Genomic DNA, 11,937 nt, shown 5'->3' on the forward strand with positions numbered 1-11,937 from the left:
TTGTTCTCTCTCATTCTCTTAATTAAGGGTTCCATATCCTTTTGCTACAGTGGCATAACCAGGAGTGAGAGAGTTTATCGCCCCCTCCCCCAAAAGCTAGCCGACCCTATAATATACACATGCAGTGGTGTACCAACTTGTTTTTGAGTGTGTGTGTGGGGGGGGGGGAGGGGGAGGGGGAGGGGGAGGGGGAGGGGGGGGGAGGGGGGGGGGGGGAGGGGGGGGAGGGGGGGGGGGAGGGAGGGAGGGAGGGCAATTCAAACCCCAGTCTCCCCCCTCAGGGCCGGGGGGTGGTGCCCTTGGTATCCCTTGGGCGCCGCCGGCCAGTATTTGCCCTGCCCCGTGACGGCTGTTTTAAGGGGCCAAAGCACATGCCTTGCCCCCCAACTCTGAGAACTGGGGGCCTTGCCCCCCCTGGTCGGTACGCCCATGTACACATGTATTTTGACTCCACCCCGCACCCCCAAATCATGGACATCCCAAGCACCTCAACTTCCTCCCCTTCCCGAAAAGGAAATTTCTAGGGCATGCCACTAGTTTTTTTCTATTATCACTATGTTGTGAGGCGTACTGGTGACAGGGTGGACAGCGTTAAATGTTGATAAAGGGTGTAATGAATGAACTTGCATGGCAACAATGCACCAAGCAGGAGCGTCAGCCAATACTGCCAGTTACCTGGCTCACTGCCATTCTGTAAATAAGAAACCATGTGAATTGTGCAATGAAACATCTCACAGCTGATTCACCTAATACTGTTGGCTATCAGTGTCAGTCCAGTCTGCCTTTGACTGAAGCTCTACCCTGTTCCACTTGCCCCAGGCCCCTCATTTGCTGATCTTTTTGCCCTTCTCGCAGCAGTGGAGCCTAGAGAGGTACCAGTGGCAAAGTCCCTCCTTAGCAAGACCAGCCGCCAGGCATTGGCCCCCAACAGTAGCCAGCTGGCCCCTGCAGGCTGCAATGTGCTGGGCTCACGGGTGGGTTAGCACAGCTTTTGTTCTTTCAGGCTTGCCAACATCAATCAATTGCCGTTTTGTATTGTGTCTGTCTCCCATCCCTGTGCAAAATGTATAGGGAGTATTCACTGGCGGCCATAGCTGTGTGCGCGAATGCTGAGCGCGTGCTGATGGCGAGCTTCCAGAGTTCTTTTGCAACGTGTATTCCGCACCATCAAGAGTGCCGGTCTTAGCAGCCTATTGATGTGAGCATGCGCTTTAAACAGCACCCACAAGTATGGCGTCCAGTGAATACTCCCTATATTGAGTTATAGGTGGGTGGTCATACATTCGTTGAATGTGGCCGGAGCGTGAATGTGGGCCTTTTATATTTCATCTTTAGTGTCTAAAGTCTTTGAGATGACAAGATATATACAAAAGGAAAGTGTTTTCTTTGTTGCCGTACCAATTTGTAATGGACATGCTGCTTGCCTGAGGTATAGCCAGCTCCATGTAGTTCAGAGCAAATTGACTTGCCATTTTCAGGAATCTGGCAGTGCAGAGAGCCATGCTGACCTGTGTTTGAAAGTGGAAAGAAATGTCAATAAGGGTAGGTAACGCATATATACTAGAGTTCAACAAGTTTTATTGATGGCTTTCATTGGGGCACGGCCAACTGCACACCGCGACGTTGGTAGAGAGAGTGATCTATTTTCGCCATTTCTTGCCGCGCACAATACTTGATTCGAGCGAGCGAGAAATGTTGGTTGCCATGAAAAATCTGTTTCTGCTGTAGCTTTTTAAATGCAAGACGCAGTGCTGATCAAACTTGTCCATAATGTGGGACTGCTCAGCTTTCTCCGGCGAAAGCTCGACTGGCGACATTTGCGGCGACAAATCTACGGTAGTCATGGGGGGAAACGTGAAACAACTCGTTTAAGGGGTGTTCTTCCCACCCCATCGGGGGTTGCTGACACACGTTACATTGGCTTGATAAGAGTTATGGCAAATAATTTTCAAGGCACCGCTCACATCGCACTTATTTGATGGTAACATTGTCGATAAGTCCTCAAGATTTATTTTTGTTCTTTAATGATAGGGCTTTACAATGTTTGCAAAGAGCGCGAAAGCATGCATTTCTTGTTTGGCACCCCCCATAAAGCGGGCAGTTCAATGTTGCCCCACATGTTGACTGCTGTGACCAGTAAGCTGATAAGCTTAAATTTTATACATATATTGCAAATTGTTGGTTTCCTAAACAAGACTGCTGCAGAAATGTTTCACCTGCACGGACAGTGACTTGAGCATCCCTGTATTTTCTGGAAGCACACCTCTTTAACTGTTGCACAGAATTTTTCAGCACATCCTACACCAACAGGGAAGGGTTGGTCTTGGGAAAGGATTACCCACAAGACTGGTTATACAGCTTCACCATATGCAAACCAATAGATGGCTTTTTGAAGGTACTGCATAAATCTGTTTCTAGACGTATCGAGCTAATATATTGTATGGGGGTGGCCAAAGGACAAGCATTAAGGTTATAAGAAACTTAACCGAACTAACCTACCTTATTAAAAAATTTGAAATCAAAAACTTCAGATCCTACGTACGGCGTTCGTCTGCTAAAAAAAAGGCGTCCGATTGATGCAACAGCCGACATACGGAGGCGATGCTTTCCCCGTCGACAAGTGGGGGTCGGCAGTGTCAACTTTGGCGATGACACCACTGTTGTCAAAGGCTTGTTTTGGAGGTTTCCGTCCTCCTTGAAGCGTTTCACCCAGCATAGAATTGTAGGGGAGACCAGAGGTCACTGCCGGAACTCCACCCAAAAACATCGGCAGACCACTTTCGTCCTCTGGCACTCCCCGTGTCAGAAAGCAACCACCACTTGCTTGTTGGGGGCTAAGCGCACCATGCAGATGGCACATCCCAAACAGCACAGATAAGTTGCCGACAAAAAGAGACGCTGTAACAACCAGTGAGTGCAAAGCAGATGGCGACATGTAGCCAAAAATAATTGTTGAAAAAAAAAAAAAAAAACTGTTTTGTTTTTCTCATTTTATCTTAATTTTGTATGTTTTATCGGTAGAATAAAATAATTGTGCACTGGACAATGTGGGCAGAAAAAGAGTGCATCGCTTCCGGCTCAAAAACATTGTCTGCTATTGCCGAAGTTGAGGGAAGCGCCCCTCGTGTCCGCTTGTAGCCACCCGCAATCTTATGTGGCGCCATCTGTCGGCTATTGTGCCAATCGGACACCCTTTTTTTTTAGCAGACTGGTACTGTAGGCTTTAGCAGACTGGTACAACCTCTGTAAAAAATCCTGGCTCGATATGTTCAGAAACCTGTTTATGCGGTCCCTTCAGATAGCCATTGGTCCCTCTGTTTCCCGCTGTAGTATGTGGGCAATTGATTGCAGCCGAGTCTTTCAAGGCTCTCGACCTCAAGGCTGAGTCGTGCTTTGCGCCTGGTGTACGGCCGAGCCGGCTGGGACTGTCAACCAGTTGGAGTGCCCTGTCTCAAGAGCCCTCGGTCACAGCCTCTGGCGAAGACTGCTCAGGTAAGCTTATGTTTTTTTGGCGTAAAATGATGACCGGTACTGCTGGTTCTCGGATGATTTCTTTTGCACAAGTGCGAGAATCTGGTAATGGTTCTTTGCCATCTTTGCAGTGGGAGGGGAAAACATGCCCTGCAATTGATGATTCTTGACGGTTCTTGACAGTGGAGTGTTAAACGAAGCAAACATTCACGTTTTATTTGCAGGTTTGTCGCAATGTTCGATAGGTGCTCGCATGTTTCCACGAGATGGGCCAAACATACTAAACATTTGAATCTTCCTCCAAATTTTTAGATAGGATATGCTAGTTCTTTTCTGTTTTTCAAACTTGCAGCCCATGCTAAAAGGGCTTTTGAAATGGTCCTCACCTTTGAAATTAATATGATCATATATTTGAGTGTGGTGCTTTTTGTTGAATTTTGCAATGGGCCACCCTGGCATGTTATGGCTGGATAGAACAGAGTCATGTTAGCAGTGCAGTTTATATAAGGTCATAATTGCTTCAGAAATGATGGCACATCTGGCCATATTGGACAGTGGATGCTCGTTCGTTGCAGCTTGTTCGCATTGACTGTTGATTGCTGTGCCAAAGTGCTTGCCCTTGCACATATTGCTATGTTTCACCAAAATATGATGAATTTGTGCTAACATTGTGCCAAAACTTAATTTCACTTTGTTATTACTAAAATTATAATAGCTGAGGCCCCGCCACATGGCCAGATATTTACGGCAGGCTTCCGCGAATTTTCAAAACTTTTGATTATCGCCTCGAATTTCATTTTTATGGCTGTGTCAAGCACTGACTGTAACGGGAGAAAATGGCACAAAAAAGACACAAGGACGAGTAGACAAAACACCAACGTAGCACTCTGCCTTTCGTCTACTTGTCCTTGTGTCTTCTTCGTGCCGTTTTCTCCTGTTCCCAATAAGCACCGACTAGCCCACCTTCAAACTCTGTTACACTGACAGTATTCGGAAGCCTCGCAATATTTGTCTTGTTCGTGTCGTTTGTTGTAGCAGAATTGTTAGCTTCGTTGAGTGCGCTTCTCTCCGCGCTTTGGTGCATTGAGGTGAAGCGAGAACCGCAATGTAGGCATCACGATGCTGCATAATTTGCTTTATCGCAGAGCACCCGCATGCTAACGGGAAATCTGTCCTCCGGAGTAGCATGTCGCACTCGCAGGCATTTTGTGTATTCAAAACAATAAAAAAGAAAGATATCCGTAAGTGTTCATTTGACAACTCTGCCTTTCAAAAAACTTTTGAAATAAGACTGAGGCTAGTGTTTATGATAGTCAGCAAAAATTTTTCTGACAATCTTTTTTCAAATTTGATTTATCGAGGATACTTAGGAATTGTGAGTTTATATGGACTGTTCCCTTCATTTATTTTTCATATGAACTTTCTTGTGTAGTTCTCACCTTTATGGGTTCCATCTTTGCAGTGGTAGTGAGTAGAGTAAATTGAATCTAAATTAGCTGAGGGTACTGAGTGGATACTTTTGAATAAATTTAATGAGTTTGGCTAAATGTAAAAAGAAAAATGAAAAGAAAAAAATATCTTTAACTGTCTGGGCAAGACACGCGTGTCAAAAAATTAATTTTAAGTGCAAAAAAAAAAAATTTAGAGCAATATTGACGGCGCGAGATGTCATTTAGTCGGTAATCACCTCCTTTCCACTTGTTTTCCTTCTGGGCATTTCGGGCACATGGAGGAGAGGTGGATCAGCTTCGCCTTTATATTGAGGTGGAATGAGCGAATGACCATTCTGTCATGTCATGGACTTTTCACGCAGAATTTTAAATAAATCTCTCGCTGTCAATACTGCTCTAAATGTTGTTGTTTTTTTTGTTGTTTTTTTTTCGTTTAATATTTATTTTTTACACCTTGCGTGTCCAAACTAGAATGTTAAAAGAAAATGTTCTTTTCAGGAGCTTTTTTAAGGAGGAATATTTATCGTTCACATGCCAGTTTTTGTTATCATAAAGTTCTAACTATAAAATGTAATTGGTGTTTGTAATCAAATGACAACAGCTTTTTTTTATAGTTATGAATTAGTTATATTAGAACTGTTAGAACTGAGAACATCATTGTAGGGGCTTAATATTATTCTGTTGTAACATTATTTCCATCGGTATATTATTTGGTTTACCTTAGACTCGATATCTGAAACACCCATTCCAAGCAGTTCATTATTCAGCAGCTTGATGTTGTCTGGTGTTCCTATTCACAACTAAACAGCTAGTTCTGTGTGTGAGGGAACCAAATCTGCCATGCAATTATTGATAATAAAAGGTCGCACAGAAGGCAGATTAGAAAATGTCTTTTAATTTGACAAGCCAACACATGGTAGGAATGAAAATGCTTTGTTTACCTTAAATACCACAAGGCTCCAAGAGGGTTTTTTGCTGCTCCAAAATGAACTTTTGGCTGCTCCAAAATGACTCGAACCAACTGCATCACTGCATGGATCATTCGTCCATTTTTGTGTTGCAAAAAATCAGCGGCACTCGTGAACTTGGTGCCAATAAGTAAAGCTGTTTCTGAAGAGCCTGGGTAGCATTTTGGCTATGTGGATTGCATTTGCACATTTTGCTGACTTGTGGGATTTTGTGGGGGTGTGCAGGAGCTCCAAAGGATGACCTAGTACCGGAGGACGATTCTCCCATACAGAGTAAGTGGTCCCAGAACCCAGATAGGTAGTTCTTGGCACGTTTCTTCACCCATCTTCCTTGGAAGGTAGCAACTGCTTCAGACAATCGGGCCATTGGGACAATTTTCTATGTTGTAAACATTTGAATGGAATGTTTACAGGTTTTCGCTGCTCCAAGCAATCTCCCCCCGTCAGCTTGGACGAGAACTTCCTTCTAGTACCGGACATCAATGTAAGTCAAGATGCCTCCTCGGCCATCACGTCAGAGCTGCCGTGTTTTTCTTTCTTCTTTAAATTATTAATCAATTTGTTGCATTGCCACTCTCTGTTGCTTGTTTGGTCCAGGTTGGGACCAACGATTCTGATGACGACATCGAAGGAATGTTCCCAGAGCCCACTGAGGGTTTGTTTCTTTTCACATGTTCAGAGCTGTGGGGGGGAGGGAATTCATGAGAGTTTAAGCTTGCAAGCCTAATGCAAAAAGGATGCAACCAAACTAATCACTAGAATTTACGCACTAATTGTGCATGCATTTACTTAACTGTACCAGCTAACATGAAGAGTGAAACACAGTTTGAGGATTGGAGATTAGTACAAGTTTTGTTATCAACTTCTGCGGTTAAAGTGAAGGGAATACTAACTGAATTCGGTCCAACTCTTCCGCCAGAGTGTACTGTAATACCTAGCATTGTCACATCTATGGCGTGAGACAAATGCAATGCAACCACTTGCTTCTATGGCCCCAATATTTTTAGCAAATTGAGCATCAATGTGCCTGTTTTTAAAAGAATACCCAAATCTGTAAAAAAAATTTAAAAAACATGTCATTTTTTTTTATTAGTGAGCCCCAGCTACATTTTAACCCATTATTACATCGGCAAAGTTTGTATTACATCATTTTAAAGTCACATATCAGACTGCGACAAAAACCCGGAAAAAAAGGCAATTTTCAGCCGGATCCTGTGCGGGGAACAAATTGTGGAATGCCACCATTTTGGCATCACTTGAAAGCTGCTTCCTTCAGCTATCTATTTTTAGCACAGTCTAGGTCCTACGTCTGTCAGCAATGAACATAGAAAAGAAAGAAAACTCTAATACTGCTTCGCCACTGGAGTGTTTTTGTCCCATGTGGGAAATGGTACATTCTGATTGGAAGCTATGCAATTTCGACTGCTAGGCGCGTTTTCCATTTTGGATTAGTCGCGTGACCATGGCTGGCGGTTGTTGGAAGTTTAGAACTGCTCACAAGTTTGGAAAATGGCGAAAAAGACGACCCGTAGTTGAAGTGTCATTCGGAACTTCGAAGCCATCGGCATCCGCTCTGCCAGCGCGCCAAGCTGCCGAGAGTGCGTCCGCGCGTCCGACCTCCTCCATGGCTGAAAGCGGAACGACTCGCATGGACACGATTCTGATCTCCGAAGCCGAGCGCATGGAGATAGAACATCACACATTTGAAGCAAAAAAAAAAAAAAGCTGTCATTCGTCTCGGCTACACATCACAAATCTTCTCGACAAAAAAGCAGATCTGCTGGGCGTCGGCACCGCCTTCACTGTTGAAAGCTTAATGGATGTGAATTCGCTTCTTGAGTGTGTCAAGTGCAAAGTTTGTGGAGGTACTGTAAACATGTTAAAAGGAGACCGGGAGTACAGGATTGCAGTGAAGCTGATTCTAAGCTGTGTAAAGTGCGATTAACTTAAATGTGAGTGGAGTTCTTCTAGGGGGAAGGGAAACGCGACATGCAAGTCCTTCGAGATAAACATTCTCGCATTGCTTGCTGTTGTCAGTACCAGAAGCGGACAAACGGTGCTGAACAAGCTTTTCTCTGCAATGCACATTTCAAAAAGAGGTCTGTACAAGAAGACATTCCAAACATGTCTAAAGGAGAAGATCAATCGGGCAGCTTAGAAGGCTGCTGAAACTGCGATGAGCGAGTGCACGGGAGCAGTAAAAACTCTCTACAGAGACCTAAACTTCGGAAATCCTGGAAACATAGTTGTTTTATTCAATGAAACCTGGATGGCCCGGAGTCACTCGTTGCACATAGGCATTGGAAGCACTATTGAACTGTTCTCCGGCAACGTGCTTGACTTTGTTGTCCTGTCCAATTTTTACCTGGGCTGCGATATTGGACCAAAGGAAAGTGATCTTGCCTACCAAGAGTGAAAAAACACTCACGTCTGCCAGAGGAACAGCTCAAGCAAGCTAGGGAATATCGAGGTTGATGCTGCAACTATTCTCTTCGACTGTTGGCTTGCAAAGCATGGACTATACTTAGACGGCTGTGTGTGATGGCGACAGTCGGTCATACAATGTGCTTCAGGATGCCAAGGTGTGTGGCTTTGTGGAAGTAGAAAAAGAGGACTGTGTCAATCACATCCGCAAGAAAAACAGGCTCTGCACTCCATAACTTTGTGCAGAACCAGAGAAGTGAAGGCAAGCAAAGCCTTGATGGCAAAGGGAAACTGACTGCTGATCTCATCACTAAGCTCGCAATGTATTAAGCTCGCAATGTGCGACTACAATGCCTATGGCATTGTAGTCGCACGAGGGCATTATTGAAAAAATGCGAAGAGCGATGATTGCATCGTATTATCACATCACATCGTCTGATGCGAAGCCCAACCATGCACTTTACACAGGAGACACCTTGTAGTGCCCAACCATCCATACCACTGGGGAGACCTTGTGGTTTCCATCAAAATGCTGCTGTTAGAATTGAAACCCCGCCAAAGTATCATTATATCCCTGCTATACTATGTGAGTGATGCCCTGTTGCCCATCTATACACGCCTCTTTGACCAGCTCTTGAAAAGGTGCCAACGTGCAAAAACGCAGACGGCCAACGAAAGCCACTCCGCGATATAGTCGCTTTCCTCAAAGTTTCACGCTTGTTCAGCATAAAATGTGCAGTTGCACAAGCTGCGCTCGGATTCAACTGCGGCAAACAGCATGCCGCCAGTGCAAGTCTGAAGGAGCTCCATCTACACCGAGTCACAGCCAATGCTTGGAGGTAAAGTGAGAAGGCCATCAGCGACTGACTGTTTCCAACAGGGAACTGCCCGTGCACAAACCTTCACGCAAGCTATGAAAAGAAAAGCGCGGGCAAGAGAATGACCAGGATTGCATTCCTGGTGGTTTCTAGGCAGTGTCCTATACATCGTTCATGTATATTTTGCTACTGTTTTCCTTGTTTCCGCAGAATTCGTTTTTTCATCACAGCACAGTTTTGCCCAGGGTATCTTGGAATCTAGAATGAGGATCTGGATAATTCTTTTTAGGCTTAAGAGCTCAGAAATCGGAGTGTGTAACAAGACTCAAGCTACCTAAAAAACCTGTACCACAATTTTTTTTTAATTGTAATATGTATGATTTATTTTTAATTGTCCATAAAACAATTGTGTCATAACTTTTGGTCTGATATTGCTAACAAAAAAATTGCTTTGCTGCACTTTCTACTGTTTGTTTACTGCACAGACATATTTTTTATAGGGCTATTGTAGGAAAGTTGGGCCATAAATCTAAGATTTTCTCTCAAAGTATAAGAGATAGGCTAATAAAAACTCTTAAGAGTAGATTTGTGCTAAGCACTCAAAGTTAGACTAGGCATAGATATTTCATCCAAATCGGATCAGATTTGACAGAATCTTCAAATTACAGGGTGTCCCCTTAATTAAAGAACACTACTCATACAGGCAAACTTTTAACCGTTCGTCTTCGTATGAAATTTTCAGGGCATATTCATAGCTGGGAAAGAGCATGGCATGCAAAGCTTTAAAGGGGCTATTAAAGAGCATTCTACGGTTTGTTCTAGATCATAACTGTTTCTAAAAGCCCTAAGCATCCTAAATATAAAAAAAAATTACAAAAATCTAAAAATATGAAAAACCGTTATCATCTGCCGTTTCAAGAATCCTCTCAAGCTTTCCATCAAACCACTGTGACACGGGCACAGGTGATAATGGCAGTTCACGTTGATGGGCTCCCTCCTATCTGCTCCACATGGACGAGTCCTGACATCAGCGCCTGTTCAAACGTAAACCACCCCTCAAGCGCTCCTCAGAAAAAAGCGCCTGCTTCTGTGGAGTTATTTAGTATCTGCACAGCTATACATCAAATAAACACTGTGCCTCCTTAGGAAAACTATAGTATAGAAAAGGTAGTGATAATGGCCAGTTCGTTTTGTTTGGTGGTGTATAACGCCAGTGTCACGCTGCTATACCAAAGTAATTACAAAAACATACCATTTTTATTAAAACATAGAAACTAGGAAAAGTTATTTTATTTGCACACACTAGGTCGAAGATTCTGCAGTTTTTCATAACAAAAAAATCCATGAAAATGCATAAAGTAAGCTCACAACCACGTTTCTTACAAACTTTGAGTACAGACTTAAAAAACTGGCTTTACACATCCTAAACAGAGATTTGATGCCAAAAAGTATGAGATATAGAGAGTATAAATGTGTTTGAATGTTAAAAAAACTGCACTTTAGATGATACTAACAAGTAAAAAATCATTTATTAAAAAAAAAAACTTTAGTTGCCGGAGTGAAATTTTCTGACAGCATCCCTCGAGACATTTGAAAGTTGACGAGACCACTCGGTTAAGATGGAACTTCTAAGAAAAATTGCACTTTTAAGTTAGTGTCTCCCCCTTGAAGTTTCTCGGTCACCTTATTTATGCAAGGATTTTGTGCCCTTCAAATCGTGAGAGCTGGTGGCTGCTTGCCGCAGAGCCCCAGTGGGCGGTGCTGGGCGACCTGTGCCTGGGCGATGGGGAGCTGGGCATGCTGCGAGATGTGTTTGGGCGCTCATGGAAGGCGTCTGCCCCGTCAGCCACACCTCCCAGGTCCCCGTCTCCCTTGCTGGCTACTTTACCAGGTGACTGCCTCTTCCTGCATTCTCTTTGGAGGCACAATCTCACCTTAGCTCTCCTTTTAGTACTGTTCCATTTGTGTCTATGCGTTTGAACAACGAGACAGCTCCTCTGTTTCATTTTGAGATAGAACTGCATTGAAGTTTTGTGCAAGATGTTACCCCCATTTCTTTCTTTCTTTATAATACTGATAGCCCTTCCAGGCTGCCCCAACAGTGTTTCTATAAAAAAGAATGAGAAAACAGTGAGAACCTAAAGCAACTAGAAATCATTATAGTGATTTTGCTGTTAAACATGTTAAATCATGCCACCAACACCCTCTCAAGAGAATGTTTTTGAATACAAATAAAGTAACACTTTTTAACACTTCTCTACATTACCAATCTTTGATTTCAGAGTCTTTCCTGGACTTTGAGAACAGCGACCTGCCTGCTTTTATCAGCGAAGCTTTGGAGTATGTTCCTTTGGAATAATGCTACCCTTCGCGGACCAATTCAGGACCATCGGCGTAAAGCTGAACACAAGTTTACCTCCTCACTTCTCCCACAAGCTGTACCGAATAAAATATTGCTTAAAATAAATTTCTCTATCTTCCTTCTTTTTTTCTTAAAGCATCGGTGCCCTGGTACACGCACCGACCTTGGACATGTTTGGGGCACATATTTAGAGAGTTCGCAACGTCACCACGGGATTGTACTGCAGCCCCACTGGCGACGTTCCCCCTTCGCCAATTTTGGCGCCGTGCAGCGGGGGACAGCAGGTGTATCACTGGGGCGCTTGTTAACCTCCCCTCCCCTCGTTCAAATGCAGCAACAGTCTGCGGATGGCTCATTACTAGATATTAAGTCACGTTGGGGCTCCTGTGCATGCAGCCTTGTGGCAGCCAAAGTACGTCCTAGCCCCTCTGACCACCACTGCA

At 43.9% G+C, this 11,937-nt stretch overlaps 1 protein-coding gene across 1 annotated transcript; it reads left to right on the top strand.

Annotated features, from left to right (window-relative positions):
- Window positions 1–636: 636 nt before the first annotated feature.
- On the top strand, window positions 637–11,599 carry LOC8026028. Its single transcript, XM_040222316.1, has 9 exons — window positions 637–709; window positions 856–974; window positions 1,479–1,542; window positions 3,352–3,492; window positions 6,116–6,163; window positions 6,304–6,374; window positions 6,488–6,545; window positions 10,877–11,023; window positions 11,415–11,599. Exons 1-9 carry the CDS (start codon window positions 637–639, stop codon window positions 11,489–11,491), a joined length of 798 nt encoding a protein of 265 aa, XP_040078250.1. The 3' UTR covers window positions 11,492–11,599.
- The last annotated feature ends 338 nt before the right edge of the window (window positions 11,600–11,937 follow it).

This window comes from Ixodes scapularis, unplaced genomic scaffold (genome assembly GCF_016920785.2).
Source record: "Ixodes scapularis isolate PalLabHiFi unplaced genomic scaffold, ASM1692078v2 PGA_scaffold3__209_contigs__length_174095766, whole genome shotgun sequence".
NCBI lineage: Eukaryota > Metazoa > Arthropoda > Arachnida > Ixodida > Ixodidae > Ixodes > Ixodes scapularis.